Source organism: Ctenopharyngodon idella, chromosome 15 (genome assembly GCF_019924925.1).
Source record: "Ctenopharyngodon idella isolate HZGC_01 chromosome 15, HZGC01, whole genome shotgun sequence".
Lineage (NCBI taxonomy): Eukaryota > Metazoa > Chordata > Actinopteri > Cypriniformes > Xenocyprididae > Ctenopharyngodon > Ctenopharyngodon idella.
In genome coordinates, this window is record NC_067234.1 from 10977601 (window position 1) to 11002278 (window position 24678).

General features: G+C 36.1%; 2 protein-coding genes across 2 annotated transcripts; both read right to left on the minus strand.

Moving 5' to 3' along the window:
• Positions 1 to 8128: 8128 nt before the first annotated feature.
• On the minus strand, positions 8129 to 9583 carry LOC127495634 (olfactory receptor 1D2-like). The gene has a single exon (XM_051862579.1). The coding sequence runs from the start codon at positions 9074 to 9076 to the stop codon at positions 8129 to 8131; it is 948 nt and encodes a 315-aa protein (XP_051718539.1). The 5' UTR covers positions 9077 to 9583.
• An 8955-nt stretch (positions 9584 to 18538) lies between these two features.
• Positions 18539 to 19486, minus strand: LOC127495639 (olfactory receptor 6N1-like). The gene has a single exon (XM_051862585.1). It carries the CDS (start codon positions 19484 to 19486, stop codon positions 18539 to 18541), a length of 948 nt encoding a protein of 315 aa, XP_051718545.1.
• Positions 19487 to 24678: the final 5192 nt, after the last annotated feature.

Genomic DNA, 24678 nt, shown 5'->3' on the forward strand with positions numbered 1-24678 from the left:
CTCAGAAAACACAGTGGACCAACACCAGACATGGCACCCCAAACCATCACTGACTGTGGAAACTTTACACTGGACCTCAAGCAACGTGGATTGTGTGCCTCTCTTCTCTTCCTCCAAACTCTGGGACCCTGATTTCCAAAGGAAATGCAAAATTTGCTTTCATCAGAGAACATAACTTTGGACCACTCAGCAGCAGTCCAGTCCTTTTTGTCTTTAGCCCAGGCGAGACACTTCTGACGCTGTCTGTTGTTCAAGAGTGGCTTGACACAAGGAATGCGACAGCTGAAACCCATGTCTTGCATACGTCTGTGCGTAGTGGTTCTTGAAGCACTGACTCCAGCTGCAGTCCACTCTTTGTGAATCTCCCCCACATTTTTGAATGGGTTTTGTTCCACAATCCTCTTCAGGGTGCGGTTATCCCTATTGCTTGTACACTTTTTTCTACCACATCTTTTCCTTCCCTTCGCCTCTCTATTAATGTGCTTGGACACAGAGCTCTGTGAACAGCCAGCCTCTTTTGCAATGACCTTTTGTGTCTTGCCCTCCTTGTGCAAGGTGTCAATGGTCGTCTTTTGGACAACTGTCAAGTCAGCAGTCTTCCCCATGATTGTGTAGCCTACAGAACTAGACTGAGAGACCATTTGAAGGCCTTTGCAGGTGTTTTGAGTTAATTAGCTGATTAGAGTGTGGCACCAGGTGTCTTCAATATTGAACCTTTTCACAATATTCTAATTTTCTGAGATACTGAATTTGGGATTTTCCTTAGTTGTCAGAAAAAATAATCAAAATTAAAAGAAATAAACATTTGAAATATATCAGTCTGTGTGTAATGAATGAATATAATATACAAGTTTCACTTTTTGAATGGAATTAGTGAAATAAATAAATAAATCAACTTTTTGATGATATTCTAATTATATGACCAGCACCTGTAAATAGTTACATAAGTTGCAAAAGAACAAAAATATTTTTAAAAGAAAAAAAAAAAAAAGGATGAGGTGGTATGGGGGCACAGAGTGGAACAGCCGGGAATGCTCTGTTTGAGTATAATACTTAATAAATACATAAATAAATGGATAACTAAATAAAATAAGGGAAAGAAAAAGGAGGAAAGAAAGGAAGGAAAGGAAAAAAGAGAAAAACAAGAGAAAGAGAAAAAAGGAGAAAATAAATAAATAACTAAATAAAAGGGAGGGGTAGAAAGAAGATAGATGTATAAATCGAATATATACATTCAATGGTGCTATTATAATAGTAGAAACAGAATATATAATAATAAAACTATACATTATGGCAATAATGTAGATCAATACATGTGTACACATTCACACATATGCACATACATACAAATATTTATATCTATAAATATATCCCCCTTATTCCATTTCTTTCTCTATAACTTTGTAAAGTTGCTGTTAGGAGAATTTGGAGAGTGTGTGGGTCCGGTGCCAGGTTTCTGAAGTATATTAAGATGAATCAGAAATGGGTTCCAAATATCAGTAAATATAAATATATTTTTCATGTTTAGGTATGTTATTTTTTGTGATATATTCTGTAAGAAGGTTAGTCCAGTGAATAATATGTATATATATTTTTTGATTTCCAGTTTAACAGAATTATTTAATTGGTGATAGTTAGAGAGATGAGGAGTGGATTTTTGTATTTAATCATAAGATTATCAATTTCTATGGTATTACCCAATAAACAAAGTGATGGAGATGGAGAAATCCTACAGCCCATAATGATGGAAAGCTTATCGGTCACTGATATCCAAAATGAATAAACAGGTTGGCAGATCCATGTGGCATGCAAATTGTCATCATTGCTACCCAATGTGCATTGTGAACAAATGTCTGTGTTGCTTAGACCCATTTTAAACTTTTTCTTTTGATTGACATGAGTTCTGTGAATTAACTTGTAATGTATAAGTTGTAGATTTGTATTGCTAGTCACAGAAAATATATTAACAGTTCTACCAGAAAGACTCGGAAGGCAAGATAACGTATTGAATTGCCTCTTTTGAATTGCTTAACGGACATCAGGGACTGGATGGCGTTACATTTTTTAAAATTTAATGAAAATAAAACTGAGATTGTTTTTTTTGACTCAGGCGGAAAACAGGGTACCATAAATTCTGTTCTTGGACCCTTGGCTAAGTATAGTAAACCAGTGGTGAAAAACTTAGGAGTACTATTTGACCCAGAATTAAAATTTGACAAGCAAATTAATTCTGTGGTCAAATCTTGTTTTTTTCAATTTGAGACTTTTAGCGAAGATGAAGCCCTTTCTTTCTTTTAGAGATTTAGAAATAGTTGTTCATGCTCTTGTGTTCTCACGTTTAGATTACTGTAATTCTCTTTACATAGGAGTTAGCCAGAAAGACCTGTCTTGCCTACAGACAGTCCAAAATGCGGATGCGAGATTGCTATTAACAGGTACCTGGAAGCGTGACCATATCACTCCTATTTTATTGTCCCTTAAATGGTTGCCGGTCCATTTCCGAATTGAATATAAACTTTTATTGTTTGTTTTTAAATCTCTGAATGGGCTGACACCAAAGTATCTGGAGACTGTAGTGAACCGATATTCCTCTATTAGGCCCCTGAGATCTTCTGACCAGTTTCTTCTAGTGGTTCCCAGATCAAGACTAAAACTACGAGGAGATATGGCTTTCTTAGTAGCTGCCCCAAAGTTATGGAACTCACTGCCCCTTTCTATTAGATCCGCTCAGACAATTTCTAGCTTTAAATCCTTGTTAAAAGCTCATCTACTTACTATGGCTTTTAAATTTTCGGGTGGTTAATTCCTAGATGTGTATGTGTTTTATGTTTTCTTGTTGGTTTTACCCTTAGATGTGTATGTGTTTATGTTTTGCATGCTTTATATTAATTGGGCCTTGTGTTTGTTTTTTTTTAATGTACAGCACTTTGGACAACTTCAGTTGTATTGAAATGTGCTTTATAAATAATAAATACAAATACAACAATATTTATTAACAATAAGCAAGCACAATGTTGTGAGAAAGTTCTTTGGTGTAGGCCCTGTCCTTAGCTCACATCCTGAGGGTTTTGGACTCTGCATTTCCTGCCTGAAGATGAAGGCAGGGGCGTAGCCGACCCCCTGGGAGTTACGGACAGGGACCATCCTGGTGCTGGTGGGGAGGATGGAGGGGAAGGCAACGATAGAAACATAGAGACAAAGGTCACATAAAGACAAGAGCCTTAATCAGTGACAAAAGACAGCTATATTAGCCACATAAACACGAAAGACTTGAATGGCGACAAAGGCCACGTTCGGCCACATAGACACGATAGCCTTGAACGGCGACAACAGCCACGTTAGGCCACATAGACACGAAAGCTTTGTATGGCGACAAAGGCAACATAGACACGATAGCCTTGATTGGCGACATGAAAACAAAGCCATGTTAGGCCACAGAGACACGATAGACTTGAACAGCAACAAAGGCCATGCTAGGTCACATAGACACGAAAGCCTTGAAAGACAACAAAGACAAAGCCACTTAGGCCACATAGACACAAAAGCTTTGAACAGCGACAAAAGACGAAGCCACGTTAGGCCACAAAGGTCTTAAGTCTGCCAAACCAGCACAAATCTGATCTTTTGACCATATCCAATTTTTTGGCCAGTGTGTTTACATTCACTTTAGACGCGACTGGTATCCGATATCTGTGTTTACATTACTTCCTGCCCCAAAATGATTGTCATTAATAGTTTTACATGCACATAGCAGACCCTCTGGATTTGAATGGCTGTGCTATTAAAATTATTTATATATTTCATGTCAAATGGCCATGATTACCTGTCAGAATGGATAAGTTAACAGCTGTCAGTGTCATGGATGTATTGCAGGGCGAATTCTGACTGAACGGATATAGACTGGAAAATAAAGGTAATTTGCATTTGATATTTTATCTACAGTTATCAGTTTTAGAATTCCATTTTTTTTAATGAATTCGAGCGAGCTAGGGAGAGAGCATATATCCCACCTCAATAATAAAGCTGCGAATAGTGCAAGTACATACAAGCACATCTGCTCCATAATACAACATAAATGCTACCTTATAGTGAGCAAACGTGATGGCTTGTGATGGCTTGGAATTCCAGTGGGAATTGGATATGCGTGTTTATACGTAGGTCGCATGTCCAGAGATCGGATATGTATCAGATTTAAAACCATATTTGGAAGTGGCTCAGATCGGATGCGAAAAAATCGGATCTTGTGTGAATTTTTGTGTTTACACGTGTGCAACTAATTCCGATCTGTGTCAGATGTGAGCAAAAGATTGGATTTTTTGTGCCAGTGTAAACGCAGCCAAAGAGACAAGGCCACAACAAGCCACATAGAGACAAGGTCACGTTACGCCACCTGGTGGAGGCCACGATAGGCCACAGAAAAGTCATGAAAGCTATAGACTAACTAAACAATCAATGATTAGTAAAAATTGAGATAAAACATAACACCACCACCAGTATTTGCATAAAAATTACTTGATTAATGATGAGCATTCAAGTTGGAACACAGCAGTCCTTTACATCTGCTGTTAGGAGAATTCTAAACCACTGCATTGTGATTGGAAGACAGATATTTTAGTTAAATTAATAGAAGGTATACAGTGTCTAAAGTAAAGACTCATTTAAAGCACAAGTACTGAAATTCGATATGCTTGGGCGTGACTCCCGCTAATGGCTCGATAGAACTTAACTGACAGGACTCCATCTAGCCATCAGAACCTGTCAAGAAAACCCCCAAAAGAAAATTAACCAGATAACATGACAGATAAGTACAAGAAATCCTAAAAATACATAGACATAGATAAAGACTGAGAAACCTTGTTGTACAATGCCATTGCAGAAGGGAAAATGGTTTAACTGATAACCCTTTACTAGCTAACCTTAGCTAGCTATTGAAACCCTGCAAAAGCTAGCAAACATTTGCAAAAGGATAACAACACGAGCATTGTTGTTCAATTGTTGAAAAAAAAAAAAAAAACAGCATATGCTGGTAAGGTAGGTTTTGAAGCTGGTATGCTGGTTTGAGCTGGTCCTATGCTGGTTTTTTCAACAGAGATTGACAGCTGTATGATGTCTAGCGGCAGGCTGTTGTTTCATTCAAACATTATGGAGCATGGCAAGCAAACTTTGGAATAAAAGGAGAATTGGAGCGAGGATCAATAACAACGTGGCATATTCGAAATGGCGGGAGCTTTGCGATGAACTTCGATTTGACAGAGATGCCACTCTTGCACGTTATAGATAGGAATTAATAAGATGAATTAAGATGAATTAATGTTATGAAGCTCAACACAATGAAATGTAAGAATATCATCGGTATGATATTATAATTTAATCTAGTTTACAATCAACAGACTAATACATAGAATGGCATTACAACTTTAAACATACTCAAATGCAGTTTAGAATGATAGTATAACGTTAGACCAAGTAAAACAGCGCTGCATTACCTCACAATTTTAGGCTCCATGATTAACAGAGCTTAAGCTGGCATAGCGAATTAACTCAGTGATTCACTATGTTCTACTTAAATTTGCTTTATATCTCAGCAGGTTTGCGTAGAATAGCACTGCCATTAGTCCATCGATCCATCCCAATTGCTGTTTGATTCATCATTGCATGTGCTGCGAAATGGTAGTAGAATTGATTTAACCCAGTTTATTGTGTAGTCTGAAATTTGGGAGAAAATATTAATAGTTTTGAAGGTTTCTTGTAGTGAGTGATAGGGATCCTGTAAGCGTAATAATAAATTGTCTGCATAGAGACATATTTTATGTTGTGTGTTGGTATCTTGTATTCCTTGAATTTCATTGTTTTGTCGTATTGATATTGCGAGTGGTTCTATAAAGATGGCAAGTATTTTATTTTTTTTTCTATTGAAGGAGTAAAGCAACAATAAAAGTTATATTTTCCTTCCTTCTATTTTTACTATAACAACTACACACCCACCCACCCCATCCCTTCCCTAGACAGCTTAGCTACAACAAAATAGCGTAGTGTCTGGCAAAATGAAACAATCTTATTACATCTTTTCAAGGCATGGACCCATTGCATACCACTACATAGTGATGATAATAATAGTTTTTAATAGTTTTAATTTAGTTTTGTAATTATTATTACAATAATATTATTACAGTATGAATATATAAAAGAAAAAAAAAGAAAAACAATTTAGCCATTCTGTGAGACAAATTACACTAAGGTCAAAACATCAAATACAGCATCATAAAAAGGGTAAGAAGAGAGGTACATATATGGAGAGTAAAAGTTAACAACTGGTAATTCTTTCAAGTTTTTAAAACATGACAAAATGGGTTCCCATTTTGAGTAAAACCTGTCCACAGATCCCCCTTAGTGTAAATTTGATCTTTTCTAATTTTAAAAAGAACATCATATCTTCCAGCCAATCTGTCACAGAAGGAGGGGTAGGGGATTTCCAACTCAACAAAATTCTTTTGCAGGCCAATAAAGAAGTGTAAGCAATAATGTCCCTCTGGGTTGCAGTTAAAGTAATGATTATAGTGTCACTGGGAGTTCTGAAAATACCTATTAAAGGACAAGGCCGCAATGTCACCCCAAGGGTATCATTTATAGTTTTAAAAACCAGTGCCCAGTAATTATTTTGAGAGGAGCAAGACCAAAATGTGTGTCAGACTACTGCTCCCTGCCCACTGCTCCAGGTGTTTGCAATGTGTTCAATACTCACTGCTGTGTGTGTGCACTTGGATGGGTGAAATGCAGAGCACAAGCAAGTCATGTTGAAAACAAATATTCTTTATGTAATCTGTATGAAACCAACGAGACATACAGTTTCTCCAGTCTCTGTTCATTATCTGTAATGTGGCCACAACCACGCGCAGTGCAGGCTACTCATACGGTAATTGTCCATTTGAGCCATTTGAGCCTTCAAATGCCCCCCATCACCGTCATAAACAAAGCATCAAGCTTCATCAGATTCATCTGCTTTTCATCGAGTTTGGAAGAAGACACGCCTTGAATTTACCTCAGAAGAAGACCTCATCCATCTCCTTCTGCAGATCACCACTTGCACATCCCAGAAGAAGCTTTCTGATTATGGAGGCATTCACATCACAGCGTTTCAGCCTGGCAGGTCACTCATATCCCATTTCCATGTTGAAGAAGGAAGTATACGCATATGGCAGGCCTCCCTATCAAACCATTTGAGCATGTCAAGCCACTTGTGTTGATCACCCCCATCTGCTCACCCCTATCGAGCCAGTGAGGTTGGGCCCACCAGGAGGACTGGTTTGGCAGCTATCAAGCTACAAGACTAGGTTGGACACTTCAGGGGCCTACCCACCTTATCCAGTGGACAGCATGCATACAACAGTGCTTCCTTACCAGTGTTTCACCACAGACAACAAAGTTGATGATATACTCATTATCTCACCGGTCACAATTGTGACTCACCATAAAACACATTTTTTCACACACTTTCCCATAAAAAAAAAAAAAAAAAATTCAAAAAATAATTATTGATTATTTCAAGGGGTTACTAATGACACATCATTTGGATATTTTCATGTCTGGGGAAAAAATTTGGATTAAATGGGTTAAGCTTTATTTGGAGTACATCTTTATTACACAATGCACGTTTCTTAATATTAAGCCTAAAAGTGTTTTAATATCACTATTAATAAGGATTGTATGATCTCTGTATAACAGTCTTTAAATTCAAGATATTTAAAGTGTACCTAAATAGTGTTCTTGCAATAGTTCCATTTTAGCACAATCAGATATACTTAAGAATATCTTTAGTTGGACCTCAGCATTACTTCCTGACAATTAAAGTGCATTAAGTACAAAATTTGTTGTTCCAATTTAGCAGACTTTAAGTATACCAATTTAGTATACGAAAAGTACAATTGCGGGGTATTTTTTTTAAGTGGATAAATATGGAAATGTATTTGAAGTATACTTAACATGAAATAAATGTATTCATAACAAAGTAACAATTCCCATTAAATAAATCTTCTAAATGTCTCATAAAGACTCTTCCTTTAGACTTTTTTTAGTGACACAATCATTCTAAAAAACAGAAATCATAGGATATTTTGATATAATAAAATATTCACTTAGATATTCCCATTTGTTTTTTGAAAAACAGTCTCATAACTTGCTGGCGCACTATTGTCAGATTTAGTCCATAAATAAGAGGATTTAAAATCGGTGGTACAAGTAAGAATTCAAGAGCCATGAAATTACGTACACCTTGTGGCACATTCTTTGAGCCATAACGACTGTACAGTACATCAAACAAAAAAGCAGCTGTCACATTGATCAATGCAAGCAGATGTGGCACACATGTTTGTATGAATTTGTGCCTGACCTCTATTGACTTCCTGCACTTTCTAATCAAATGAATGTATGAGCAAAATATCAATACTGCATGTCCAAAGTATGTAAGAATAACAATGTACCCAAATACATTATTTACTGTTGTAGAAAAACAAGAAAGTTTTGCAACTGCCCAAATCTCACAATATAACTTTTCGATATTAAAGCCACATAAGGTGAGTCTAGATATTAAAATGATTAGAACAGACATGCAGAAAAATGGAGCCAGCCAGCAGAAAAGGATACATTTAAGAATCTTCTGATTTGTCATTTTTAAATGATACTCCAGTGGTCTACATATTGCCACATACCTGTCATATGCCATCACTGTTAGTGTTGAAAAGTCACACAGAATAGATGAATAAATGACAAATATCTGAATCAGGCATCCAATATAAGAAATCACATGATCATGGGATAATAAGTCATACATGAATTTAGGGTAGAATCCAGAAGTGCCAAAAAGTCCATTTACACACAGATTACATATAAACACATACATTGGCTCATGAAGCTTCTTATGTAAGAGTATAGTAGTAATTATAGTTACATTACAAAAGACCATAAGGGGATAATACAGTGCAGTAAAAGAAAACAAAACATATCTATTTTCCATTGTTTCATTTAGACCAGAGAGTGTAAATACCAAGACATTGGACTCATTCTTTAATGGTGGCTGCATGTTGAATGATATGTAATTATTATGTGGATTTTGTTTTTGGAAAGTTATTGGAAAACTAATTAGACATAGAAAGTTGTATCAAGCTGAATTGTCTCTGTCTATTGGAAGTCTGCAGAAGAAAAAACATCAACAAAGCAAACATTAAATCCTCTAACAGTAGCATTTATTTATTTATTTTAGTTACGAAACAGTTGACATCTTACCATGTTCTCCGTTCACATGCTTTCTGTAGTGTTTTGCAAAGGTTCAATTTGGTTAGCTATATATGGACACTGGTCTCATGCTAATTGCCTTGATAAAAAAAAAAAAAAAAAAAAAAAAAAATCAAGCTCTCTAAAGACTACTTTATTTTGAGTTAAAATAACTTCTCATCTATGCCATTGTATGCCAAAAGAATTGCATGTATTACCTCTTCATTATATTGTCCATCATATGTATTGCCAAAATATTAGTTCCCAAACTACATGAATATAGAATATATAGCTTTTTATGTTGTTAGCAGGCACCTTTTTTCCTCCAAAGTGGCTTACAATACAGTGAACAAATTAAGTTACTAACAAATATATAGGGCAGACAGAAGAAAACATGTAAGACTTGTTATGATAGGCCTTAAAGGGGTCATGAATTAAGAAATCAAATTTTCCTTGATCATTTGGCATGTGTGCCCACCATAAGTATTGGGACAGTAAAGACCAAATTGCTCTGTTAGCTGTGGTGTCAAGACATCTATAAATATGATTAAAAGATTAATATGAGGCAGAAGTACAGAATGTCACATTTTATTATTGGCTGTTTCAATACAAAATGTTTTACCATCTAAGAAGAACAGCACTTTTAGTTTCGTCCCTCTGTCTGATGTGAGCATAAGTATAGGGATGGTTTAACTTAAAGTAAATGTAAAAGTGTAAAAGCTAATATTTAATTGTAAATTCCTTGCACGCAATCACAGGAGTGAGTCTGTGACCCATAGACATCACCAGACTCTTGGTTTCACTGTCAGGTTTCAGAGAGGGAGGACCCAGACACAACTGAGCAGACAAGGGGTTTTTATTAAAAAGACTAAATGCCTTGAGACAGCAGGGAAAGTGAGGCGTGAAACAGTAGGGCAGGGCAGACAACACGATGGCAGGCAGGAGGGATGACCACTAAACCCATCAGTAAGTTGGTGATGACGTGAGTGCAATAGAGGCAACTCCAAAGGAAAGACCAGGCAGGAACACAATGAACTCGTAGCTTGAAGTAGATCTCAGATGAAGAACCAGTCTTTCCGCCAGGTAGAGACTCACAGAACCAGATCCAGAGTAAAAAACAAAAGAAAACCTAAACTGGGTTAGAATGCACAAGAGCTAAAACAAAATAGCAACAAAGATACTCTGTTACTGAAAATAAGATAAAAAATAAACTAGAGCAAAAGCCAAGATAACTACAAGAGAGCAAATCTGAAAACACCACAAAGCACACACAATGAACCAACCAAGACATGAGGAAAGGAGGCACAATATAAGGGAACCAGAGCACATGTGGAACAGGTGAGCACAATTAGTGAAATGAGGACTAGACAGGACTAAACGAGTGGGCGTGGTAACAGCAAACAAGGAGGCAGGACACGAGGAGCACATGGCAAACACAAACAAAGACAAAGCCATGTGCTGACACACAACACAAACATAGAAACATGAAACAAAGACAACACAGACAAGGCTGCCAGGGCAGAACCCTGACAATCACACTTTGAAAAACACAGCAAGATCAAACATCTGATCAGTACCAAAAATAGGAAAGCCAATTTGAATTTGCAAAAACACACAGAGATGAGTTAAAATAGAGTTTTAGAACATAGTTTTATGGACAGATGAGACAAAGATTAACCTTTCTAAAAGTGTGAAAGCAAAAGTGTGGAGAAAAACAGAAACTGCAAATGATCCAAGGCATACAAGCTCATCTGGAAAGCATGGTGGAGGTAATGTCATGTCATGGGCATGCATGTCTGCCTCTGGAACAGGCTCACTCATCTTTATTGATGACTTATTCAATGATGGCAGCAGAAGAATGAATTCAGAAGTGTACAAAAGAATCTTGCCTACCAATGTTCAAGAAAATGCCACCAGACTCACTGGGAAGTGCTTCATATGGCAACAGGACAATGACCCAAAACACTATGGCCCGGTTTCACAGACAGGGCTTAGCCTAAGTCAGGATTAGGCCTTAGTTCAATTAGGATATTTAAGTAGCATTTATAAATGTACTCTAGAAAAAAAAACATTACTGATGTGCCTCTTGAGACAAAACAATGGCACTGACATATTTTAAAATTCGTCAAAATTTGTGCAAATTGCTTTCAGTTAAAACAGCTCAAACATGGGACTAGCTTAAGCCTTGTCTGTGAAACCAGGGGGAGTACTGCCAACTTAGTCAAGATTATCATGGAGAAGAAATTTTGGGTCTTATATAGGCCAAGTCAGTCTCCAGATTTAAAACCTATTGAACATGCTTTACACCAGCTTAAGAGGAGACTAAAGGCAGAAACTCCCCAAAACAAGCAACTGTTGAAAATGGCTGTATTAAAGGCCTGGAAAAGCATTTCAAAGTGTGAAACCAAGAGTCTGGTGATGTCTATGGGTCACAGACTTACTCCTGTGATTGCTTGCAAAGGATTTACAATTAAATATTAGCTTTTACACTTTTACATTTGCTTTAATTTAAACCGTCCCAATACTTATGCTCACATTAGGCAGAGGGATAAAAAATCTTAAAGTGCTGTTCTTCTTAGTTGGTAAACCATTTTGTGTCGAAACAGCCAATAATAAAAAGTGACATTCTGTACTTCTGCCTCATATTAATCTTTTAATCATATTTATAGATTTATAGTTGTCTTGACATCACAGCTAACAGAGCTCGTTTGTTTTATTGTCCCAATACTTATGGAGGGCACTGTATAAGAGGTCACTGTACTATAAAAATATAGTACTATGTTTCAGAACTCAAAACTTCCTCGTAAGCCAAAAAAGCTTTTATTGAAACCAAGCTGCCAAAACGACTCGTTTTGGATTTTGTCATATTATTATGTAATAGTGCGACAAAAGGAAATTAACTCCTACTTCTACATCGTTGCCTCTTTAACCTAACCCATTGATCAGTGCATGTCATGTTAGTAAATAGGAGAGAGATGCAACCACAGGATTACTCCAGCAACAAAACTATAGAGATGCCTCTGACGATTACACGCTATAAATCTGCTACCAGTAGCATTTTCACATATAGCCTACTAGCTGGGACTCATTCTTTCTGTTCTTTCTGACTCATTCTTTCTACAGATGTGATGTAATGATGCAAAGACGAACAGCTGCATGGTCGAATTTCCCGTAGAAACCCACCAGTACTATGGTGGGTTCTCCCACCTCTTTTGTTCCGCCTCTGCCAGACACTTTAATACATGAGTTTTTCATAATTTTGTATTAATATTAATATTAATATTGAGGTTTTGGTCACACATCACCTAAGGTGAGTGTAAGATTGTCAGATGATTCATTCCAATATTTTGGGACATTTGTAGGAATTTTGTCATCTGACCAATCTGAAGGATTTGTGAGATATTGTTAACTTGTAGAGCCTCTTACTGTATTATCAACACAAGGAAGTAGTGTAATTAAGTGTAAAAAAAGGATTTTATTAACAAAAGGATAGACAAGAGTAACTAATCCTGATTTAGGATAAGCCCTGTCTGTGAAGCCAGGCCACAGTATAATATAATGGCCAAACATCTGCTTTGCTTTTATGCTACTTGTATTTTTATAAAAGTTCACAACATTGTTGAAATATGAATAGATGAAATATAACAAAGATAACATTAAATGTTTTTTGTCAGGTTAGATATTGATTATTAATAACTCAAAAAAAAAACATTTCTACTTAACCGTAGGTCTCACACACATCCTCCATGTTTGTTTTATTCACGTTTGTAGTTCTGAACTGAATCCTCCAGAAGGGACTTCCTCTGTGGGAATATTCCATCCACTTTTGTGAGTTGGCTAATCACCACAACTACTTCGGATACAAAGCCAGAAGCCCACCGCAGACCCAGATCAAGAGCCGCAAGCCTAGTGTTTTGTTTTATTTATTTCGTTTATTTGGCACCTCTCATGCTCCCCTTCCCACCTTTGTCTTTGTTATTGTTATTTGTTCTTCTTGTTGTAAATATTGTACAGATTGTTTTTCTTTTCACTTTTCACTTGAATACTTTGCACCATTTTGAACATTAAACACTGAGTGAATTTTTGCACAACTTTGCCATTTCTTACACACGCACATCTTTTTAAATGTTATTTTCCCCAGACTCCCCTAGCCTAAATAATAATAGTAAAACTTTAAGGAACGTAACACAGAATAAGGGCCTTCTCTGTGCTTCAGGAGGAAGGAATCTAATGAAGCACAGAAGCACACCAGCCAAGGAATCTCAATCATGGAAGATTGTTGACTGAATTACAATTATATAAATTGGAGGAAGTTCATCATCTGACCAATCTGAAGGATTTGTGAGATATTGTTAACTTGTAGTGCCTCTTACTGTATTATCAACACAAGGAAGACACAAGTGTAATAAAGGATTTTATTAACAAAAGGATAGACAATAGTAACTAACAACTACTGAATGGATAAAGTGCAAAAAGATTGATAAGTGCAAGTAAATGAGTTGGATGTTACTATGGCAGTTATAAGTTAATCTAATGGAAAAATAAACTGTAGTTTCTCTAGAAGAAATAAGGTAAACAATGTCTTTAAGGTTTTTTCTATGCATAATTCACTTTCCAAACCAATTTCAGATTAACCTAGGCATCGTGCTGAAAACATAAAGACCAAACATCATTGAGTTATATTGAACTTTTACCTATGCATTCATGTATACCTTAATAGGTAAGTTTGCATATTTTGTATGTACATAAACAGCATTCATTAATTATATACAGTTCTGTAAATAGAAATGGAGAAAGATTTGCTCAGTTTTGTCAATTGTGTGTCCATTTTGTGTCCTTTGTGGCTTCAAGCCACATGGCAAACCTGTTTGGTGAGTGGAGTCAGCTCACACCTCAGGTCTTAAGTAAAGACCATTTAAAATGAAAATTGCCCCATGATTTAGTCACCCTCAAGCCATCCTAGGTGTATATGACAAATACAATCGGAGTTATATTAATAATCACACTGATACTCCACACGGCTCTGGGGGGTAAATAAATGCCTTCTGAAGCGAAGTGTTTGTGTAAGAAAAAAATCCATATTTACAAAGTTATAAAGTAAAATATCTAGCTTCCGCCTTCCGTATTCAACTTGGGAAGATAGTGTAATGCCTCTCGCAGTTCAAAACACTTACGCTATGTCCTATGCCTTCCATATTCAACTTACTTTTAACAAACTTTTTCGTAAGTTGAATACGGAAGGCGTGTTGTGTTCTCTCACAAGTGTTGTTTTGATAATGCATGGAGTTAGTGTTCAGTGACGCATAGAGTTTGATTGTGCGGAAAGCATTCTGTTATGCCTAACTATGTAAGGGTTCATTTACCGGGGTCTGATAATGGAGAGACTAAGTAAAAAGATATGATAAGTTGATGCTACTGCTTGTGTCGGTGTGATCCTTTCCAAATGTAACATTTGATGACAAGGATGGCTGATATCGTACTATCACCTCCTGCTCCTTTCCTCGCTCTACCTGGTGAGCCTCCAATTCCCTGGACTCACTGGTTACAGTCCTTCGAGACTTTCATCTTGGCAGCGGGGCTGACTGACGTGTGTGCAGCCCGCAAAAAGGCACTGTTACTGCATTGTTTGGGAGCTGAGGGACAGTGTGTGCTGGGAATGCTCGAGTCGGGCACCACAATTATGACACAGCCGTAGAACTACTCAACACACACTTTGCGCCCCCACAGAGTGCGCTTTTGCGCCGTTTTCTGTTCCGCCAAAGACGCCAGCTGCCCAGTGAGTCTGTGCAACAATATGTAGCAAACTAGCTTTCCTCATGCTTGGCCATGAGCTCCACCTTCCCCTCGAAAGGCTCAGCCCCACACTACCTCAGGGACCACTACCGAGGGTCAGGGCCTCTGTTGCTCACCAGCAGAGGCGGATGAAGCAGAAATTCAATCTCTCAGCACACGCTAAGGTCCCTGACATACAGGCTGCAGATTGGGTCAGGGTTCGCAGGCCCCACAGAGACCACAAACTTGCTTTGTATTGGTCTTCCCCTCTCCAAGTTACTCACCAGCTGGGCCCAGTCACCTTCTTGCTCAGTGACGGCACACGGTGGCATGCAAGCCACCTCCGCAAAGTGCCGCCTCCGGCACATACAACAGGTGTGACATCTCCAGACACACCCCCAGCTTGGGAGGACACCCCAGCTCTTCAGCTGACACCTCAGATAGCTCCCGCATGGGCTCCAGACATGCCTATCAACCTGCCGGCTGAGATTTGTGCCTGCCCACCACAGGCTGCCCTGCCCCATTCCCGTGTTTCTCCACGGCCTGTTCGCACTTGTTCACGCCCGGGGCACTTACAGAACTTTGTGTCAACATTTCATGTTTGAAAACCTGTAGGAGGGGGGGGGGGATGTTTGTTCTCTCACAAGTGTTGTTTTGATAATGCATGGAGTTAGTGTTCAGTGATGCATAGAGTTTGATTATGCAGAAAGCATTCTGTTATGCCTGACTATGTATGGGTTCATTTACTGGGGTCTGATAACGGAGAGACTAAGTAAAAAGATACGATAAGTTGATGCTACTGCTTGTGTCGGTGTGATCCTTACCAAAAATAACAAGGCGGTCTGGCGGAAGCTAATTTTAACTTTATAATGTGTTAAATGTGGATATTTTTCTTACACAAATGCAACGTTTCGCTTCAGAAGGGCTTTATTACACCCCCAGAGCCGTGTGGAGTACGTTTATGATGGATGGATGGATGCTTTTTTTTATTGTTTCAAACAGGTAGTATCCATGCACTGCCATTATAAAGCTTAGGAGCATCAAGGTGATTATTAATATAAATCTGATTGCATTCGTCTGAAAGAAGAAATTCATATACACCTAGGATGGCTTGAGGGTGAGTAAATCATGGGGTTATTTTCATTTTAAAGTGAACTAACCCTTTAAGACTCCAGCATCTATATCTGACCAATGATTTACAAAAAAAAAAATATTTACAAGTGCACATCAGTCATTGCGAATCAAACTGGTATTTATCATTATCTCACATAAAAAGAGAACACTCATACTTATTCAGTCGTGCCTGCTTCCATTTATTTGTGATCACAGGAATGCACAAAACAACTTTTCCTTCCTGAGTTTCGTTATTAATTACTATGGTTACATGCTTTGATTTGTCATTCTGTTCAGATGTGTGTTATTAATTACCTTTGTTTGTCTCTTGTATTTAAGTTCCTGTGTTTCCAGTCTCATCTATGTTTAATGGTTGTTGCTTTGCCTGCCTTCATCTTTGTTACACTATATGGATTATTAATTAAAGACTTTTGACTTTGACTTCTTTAGAAAGATTTTCTTTGAGCAATATCTTCCATCTCACTATACTGTTATCCTCTCACCCAGAGAAACAGAGGGAGCTCGTGGACAGAAAACAGAAGTTTATGAGTCATATGAGATAACCTGAGTATATGACACATGCAAATGCAGAAGTCTGGTCTCAACAAAAGCACAGGGGAGAGACAGATGAAACATGAAATCAAAAAAATACACAATTATAATTATACATGATTTGTCTAAGTTCGTCAAGCATTCTCTGGTATTTTCCATAATCATATCTGTATTTATTATTGCAACGGTTAGCATAAGTAGTGTTTAGCATTGCATATAATATATTTCAGGCTCATACAGTGATCAGAATCCACATCAGATAACAATCTGAAGTTATTTCAGACACTCGCTGGTTTCTGAAAGTGAGTTTTGAGCTGAAAAATGTCTGAAATGTTTATGTTAGCTGGTAGCCTGATATAACATTAGAAATGAGCAGTGGCTTTGATCCTCTTCTGAGAAACTCCACCTTTGTTCATGACCACTCCTGAAGCCCCAGTTGGCCTGCTTTGGACCAAGGTATTCAGCGGACCAAAAACCCCTGCCTGTTGGCCCAGAGGAAACCATGAATAGTCCAATCAAGCCCCGGAAGGGACAGTTGAAACGTGACTGGCCCTGACACACACTAGCACGCTCGTTTTTGCACTGACATTGGAAACGTGGCTATTGAATATGGGTATAACTCTACACAGCCCTCTAATACATCTAATAGTATACATGTTATGCACTATTTAAAGTATACTGTACCATTGTGTATTGTGTTTGTGTACAAATGTACATATTTTATTAACACACCATAAAGTGTTTCCTTTGTTCTTTGCTCTGTCTTTGTTCTGCTCTTTTATTTGTTAATTACAAGTTTGATTAAACCGTCAATATATGAAGAAAATATTTTATATATATATATATATATATATATATTTTTTTTTTTTTTTTTAATATTTTAAATATGTAGGAAGACTAAATACTAAACTTTAAGGTATTTATGTGACAAAAATATTTGCCAAATAAAAATTAGAAATTATTTCTACAGTAAGAGATTTTATTCTACTATGCAAAAAAATGCATAGAAAAACAAAAAGCTCACAGGAAAAATCATACATTGACTACAACATAATCGGTTATTAATATTTCATGTTCTCTTTTGTCTTTACATGTGTTCATAATTTCTTTGTATGACATCATGGCCAAAAATTGTGTCTGCACAATTTGGCAATTTGGCATTGCATTATCACAAATAAAACAGTTGAATCCAAGCACAAATACATAATATGCCTACAATATATATATATATATATATATATATATATATATGCTACTACTGTACCTGTGGCTGCACATTAAATTAATTCCATATTAATAAGCAAAGTTGCTACAAACTATATAAAATATTACTTGGCAGAAAAATCACTTTTACACATAACCTACTGTGGCTTATTTCCTACTTCTTAACAGGAACAATTTGCTTTAGATTTGGTCTGGGTGAGCCAGCATATCAGATAGAAGAAGATATTGTGTCACCCTGGACACAACCTGTTTGTACTTCTTCCCTCAGGCAGACGTTACAGATCTCTGTCCACTAGAACATATAGGCACAACAATTTAAACCAACTATTTATACAGCTGTACTTACAGTACACAATGCACAAATCTGTACATAAGTCTTCTGTTCCAGATGTATACCACATAATTATTATTGTTTTTTTCCCCTTAACCTTATTTTAAATGTTCTTTCTGTTCTCGTGTCATATCTGTATGTATGTATGTACCAAGAGCTCCTGAAAAACCACGGAAAAATCCTTGTGTGTTTGCACACACTTGGTGGAAAAAGCTCATTCTGATTCTGAGATTATAAGGGTCACAGACAAGAAAGGCATATGATCTTTTGACTAAATATTTACTCAGATATTCCCACTTGTTTCTTGAAAAAAAGCCTCAAAACTTCCTGCCGTATTGTTGTCAGATTTAGTCCATAAATAAATGGGTTCAAAATGGGTGGTATAAGTAGGAATTCCATGGCCATGAAATTACGCACACCTTGAGGCACATTCTTTGAGCCATAACGACTGTACAGTACATCAAAAAACAATGCAATAGCCACAATGAACAATGAAAACAGATGTGGCACACATGTTTGCATGAATTTTTGCCTGACCTCTATTGACTTTAGGCACTTTCTAATCAACTGAATATATGAGCAATATATCAATACTGCATGTCCAAAGTATGCAAAAATAACAATGTACCCAAACACATTATTTACTGTTGTAGAAAAACATGACAGTTTTGCAACTGCCCAAATCTCACAATATAACTTTTCAATGGTAGAGCCACATAAAGTGAGTCTAGTTGTTAATACAATTAAAACAAACATACAAAAAAATGGAGTCAGCCAGCAGAAAAGGATACATTCAAGGACCCTCTGATTGGTCATTATTGAATGATACTCCAGTGGTCTACATATTGCCACATATCTGTCATATGCCATAACTGTTAATGTTGAAAGGTCACATAAAACAGATGAATAAATGACAAATATCTGAATCATACATCCAACATAAGAAATAATGTGATCCTCTGCTAACAAATCATACATGAATTTAGGGTAGAATCCAGCAGTGCCATAAAGTGCATTTATGCACAAATTGCATATAAAAACATACATTGGCTCATGAAGCGTATTTTGTGAGATTATAGTGAAAATAACAACTACATTGCACAACACCATTAGGGGATAAAACAGTGCAGTGAGGGAAAAAAACACAAATCTGTTTTCCAGTGTTTCATTTAGTCCAGAGAGTGTAAATATTAAGACACTGGACTCATTCTCCAGCGGTGACTGCATCTGGAATGATATGCAATTATTATGCAGTAGTTAGTAATAATAATAATAATAATAATAATAATAATAATACAAAAGCTGTATTAATTTAAACTGTCATGAATTCTGAAAATGAGAAAACCCACCACATAATTTATAACATTATCCAAGTTTGTTATACATTTTTACATGAGGTTTGCTCAGCTGCACAAAGGAAATGTCCTCTAACAGCAGCATGCACTGTTTCTGTTGAAAATTCACAGTTGAAATCTTACCATGTTCTCCGTTTCTATGTTTCCCATTGTGTTCCATAAACGTTTGATTTGGTTTGCTATATATGGGCACTGGTCTCATGCTAATTGCTTTGACCACAAACATTGAAAACAGTTTTAACAAGCTCTCTAAAGGCTGCTTTTCTCTTATGTTAAAATTATGTCTATCTATGCTCATAGGTAGAACTGCATGTAGCATTTGTCCATTTAAAGTTTTCAATAATTTTTTTGCTAATATATTAGGCCCCACATTAACTGATACATAAATGCAATATAAATTCTGTGTTAGAACCAAATTATATACTTACTAATTTATTATGTATTAAGTTATTATTATTACTTTTGAACTGTAAGCAAGCCTTTCCTTACTAAAGTGACTACAGCGCACAAATCAATTTACTTGGGCTGGGACAATACATCGATTCGCGATACAAAAAATCTGAGTCGATTCTGATATTTTCCAAATGTATCACGATTCTCTCTCAAATTTATTCAGAGCTTAGTTTTTAACAGCAGATGGCACTACATGCTTTAAAAACACTTGCACTCTGCTTGCTTCCAGTTCCTTTACACTCACTACTTAAACCTAAAACAATCATTCATAAAGTTCGAAAAGGTTGAAGAGAATTACAAGGGTGTTCACAGTGGGCTGTGTTTACATTAATGTTGAGTCATAAAAGCATTCTGAGCCGAGGTGCAAGTATATTTAACCACTTACATGACTAACTACATGAATAAAGTGGTAAATTATGTTTTTTTTTTTTTTGCACAAACAAAGCACAACATCACTTCATAAACCTGAGTTTAAGCCACGGGGGTCACATGGAGTACTTTAATGATGCCATTCCTACCTTTCTGGACCTTGGAGTGGTAGTTGCATTGGATCTCTATGGAGGGACAGAAACTTCTCAGACTTCATTAAAAAGATCTTAATTTGTGTCCCGAAGATCTTCCGAAGGTCTTACAGATGTGGAACGACACAAGGGTGAGTAATTAATGACATAATTTTCATTTTTGGGTGAACTAACCCTTTACTATTAACATACCTTACAGCTGCTGATTAAAAAAATATATATATACAGTTGCAAGAAAAAGTACGTGAACCACTTGCAGAATCTGTGAAAATGTGAACAATTTTGACAAAATAAGAGAGATCATACAAAATGCATGTTATTTTTTATTTAGTACTGTCCTGAGTAAGATATTCTACATAAAAGATGTTTACATATTTATTATTAAATTTATTAAAATTTATTAAAATTAGCCCATTCAAAAGTATGTGAACCATTGATTCTTAATACTGTGTGTGGTTACCTGGATGATCTACGACTGTTTTTTTGTTTTGTGATGGTTGTTCAAGAGTCCCTTGTTTGTTCTGAGCAGTTAAACTGAGCTCTGTTCTTCAGAAAATTCCTCCAGGTCCTGCAGATTCTTCAGTTTTCTAGCATTTTTTGCAAATTTGAACCCTTTACAGTAGTGACTGAATGATTTTGAGATCCGTCTTTTCACACTGAGGACAACTGAGGGACTCAAACACAACTATTAAAAAAGGTTCAAACAATCACTGATGCTCTAGAAGGAAACACGATGCAGTATGAGTCGGGGGGTGAAAACTTTTGAACAGGATGAAGATGTCCAAATTTTTCTTATTTCGTTTAAATATCTTTTTTTTTTTTTTTTTTTCATTTATACTGCCCTTCGGAAGCAACAGAAGATACTTGCATGTTTCCCAGAAGACAAATAAGTACAATTTACCTTGATCTTCGAATTCAAAAAGTTTTCACCCCCCGGCTCTTAATGCACCGTGTTTCCTTCCAGAGCATCAGTGAATGTTTGAACCTTTTTAAATAGTTGTGTTTGAGTCTTTCAATTGTCCTCAGTGTGAAAAGACAGATCTCAAAATCATTCAGTCACTGCTGTAAAGGGTTCAAATATGCAAATAATGCTTGAAAACTGAAGAATCTGCAGGACCTGGAGGATTTTTCTGAAGAACAGAGCTCAGTTTAACTGCTCAGAACAAACAAGGGACTTTTGAACAACCATCACAAAACAAAAAATCAGTCGTAGATCATCCAGGTAATGACACACAGAATTAAGAATCAATGGTTCACAAACTTTTGAACTTAGTTATTTTAATAACTTCAGCTATTTTTTGCTTTGTGGATTATATGTAAACATATTTTATGTAAAATATCTTACTCCTAAATAAAAAATAACATGCATTTTGTATGATCTCTCTTATTTTGTCAAAATTATTCACATTTTCACAGATTCTGCAAGTCATTCACATACTTTTTCTTGCAACTGTGTATATAAATGTGTATATATATATATATATATATATATATATATACACAAATAACAACATGGGATACAGTTGCTTCATAACGTACAAAAACGCAGAACCTGATTTCAGGTGCACCTTTGATCCTGGGACAACATTCCAATCAACCAATCAGATTTGAGAACAAAGTTACAGTTTATGTCAAGTTTATGCTTACAGCCAAGGTTAGGTGCTTCTACATCAGTGTTATTCACCTATCATTTCCCTCTGATTTTAGGGATAGGTTATGGGTAGGGGTAGGGGTAGGTTTAGGGGTAGGGATATGGTTAGGATTCAATTTTCAGGCAGGAATGTTGTTCCAGGATCAACAAAATATATTTACACTAACTTAAAATCAGGACGTGCTACAAAAACATTTTGGATTTATCTAGATTTATGCAGAAATTCATGATAAATTTGACGCTTAAAGGTATAGTCCACCCAAAAATAAAATTATTTTTAAAAGTCATCTTTATATAGCGATTTTCACAATATACTTTTTTTTTTTTCAAAGCAGCTTTACAGTGATAAACAGGAAAACAGATGCAAACAGAATTTAATTATTTTGTAAAGCAGCTTTAAAAAAAGACAATAGTGCTGTTATTCACTTTGAGTCAGTTCAATGTTGATTCAGTTCTGTTTTTTTATTCTGTTTTTTTAATTCTTATCTTTATTTATTATGCATTCCATTTTTATTCTTATGTATTTGTTTCCTTTTAATGTAAAGCAATTTTTTTTTGTACTACACAAACATTTTAATTGCAATTTCTTTGAAATATTGACAAAGCTAACTCAAATTTGATTGCATAAATATCATTAACTCAAATATTTTGCAAATAGCTGCTATAGCTATAGCTAACAATAGCACACTTGCATCTTATACTATAATGTAACTAGCAAAGAGACATCACTACATTTGCATGTCCTCAACATGCCATATCCATAGTCTTCAAATTTTGGTAACCTTTAAAACTGTAGCATAACAGAAACGCCTTTGAATCCAAACATAACAGAAGATTACACACTAACACATCTGTAACACAGGTCAGAATTGAGCTGATCAGAAAAAAAAAATATATATAAAATAATTATATATTATATATAATAATTAGATTTCCACTTAAAATACCAAAAAAGAGTAATATAATGTGTTATTAAAGTTGTTCTGCTGTGCTATGAACGAAGAAAAAAAAGTTAAATATATAAATGCAAACGTGATGTTTTGTTATATGATGGGCGCTGTAAATCACGTGACAGAGATGAGACGAAATAATTGCACAGAGAGCACGCGCTTCGCAGATCGCGGATGTTATCAAAGCGGATTAAAAGGCAAATATAACAATCATCCTTGTTTAATATGCATAAATAATATGTTGTATGATGTTATAACTCTTGTATAAAACTTATTTGGGTCATTTTAGTGCAATGATTGACGATACTGAAGTGGATGATTGCCGATTGTGGGCCCTGTAGAATCCGATGTGGTTTAGTAATTGTGTTGAAATCCCCCGGATTTGGTGAGTTTCAAAATAATATAATGTTCAGTTCTCTGAAATTAAGTGTTAATGAGTTACATTCACGTTTAAGTGTTTTATGTGAGTTTATATGCATTTATTTGTCTAGTTGGTATGTGTATTATTGTAACTGTAGCCTATGCATTATAATTCTGAAGAGCTAAAAAAAAAAAAAAAAATGCTTATCAGCAGAGTGTTATCACTTATGTAAATGATTGGTTATGTATTGAGTGACAAAAGTGCTCAAATTGTATTTTTCACCCAGTTGAGTCACTGTATGTAAGATATGTTGCGTTTAAAAGTCATATTAATTGCCTATGATGTTTATGGCGCTGTTTGTATGAACAGGTCAGGTTTTCTGTGAAAGTCTGGAATAAGCTGTGATCCTGAGATGGCGAGCCTCACAGTTTGAGAACCCTAAAAGAGATGAAAAGAAGAGTGAAGTGATCCGTGCCTTATCTGCTCTCACAAGTGGAATTCATTTCAGCCTTATTGGTATTTCTCATCACTTACCTCAATGTTGCACAGTACTGATTGTTGCACTACTGAACATTTACACCACAGACATTTGCGCACACTGGATACATTTGGATACAGAGGACTATTTTCTTCGCACACATACATATACACTTGCTCCATGGATTGACATCTGTTCAAACTGACAAGTTTTGAATTATTTTCATTTTTATTGTTATTTTACTTGATGTAACTTCTACTAGCCGAAACAAAAATATCAGAAATAAACCTAAATCAAATTTCAGAATCATTGTATTGCTTTCAGCTTCACAACAGTCAATCACTGCTTGCGGATACCATTCAAATAAAATAAAATGGAAATAAAAACAAAATTCTCTGTGACTTCTCTAATGATTGCCATGAGGTGGCAGTCCAAAACAGTGAATCTAATCACAATACAGGCAAAATTCACTTCAAGTAGGAACAAAGTTGCGGATATGAGTTTGAATTATGGTATTTGAAAAAACAGAGCAAATGGAAAGAGAAAGCATGTATATGATGAAGAATATTTACTTAAGCCACAAAAACAAACCCGTTACTGAAAAATGCACAATACACAATCCTGTAGGGGAAGTCATGATTTTGCACAGC

Bases quoted from the DNA above. Each gene is read 5' to 3' on its own strand.
- LOC127495634 (XM_051862579.1), bottom strand. From the start codon at position 9,076: ATGCAGCCACCATTAAAGAATGAGTCCAATGTCTTGGTATTTACACTC.
- LOC127495639 (XM_051862585.1), bottom strand. From the start codon at position 19,486: ATGCAGTCACCGCTGGAGAATGAGTCCAGTGTCTTAATATTTACACTC.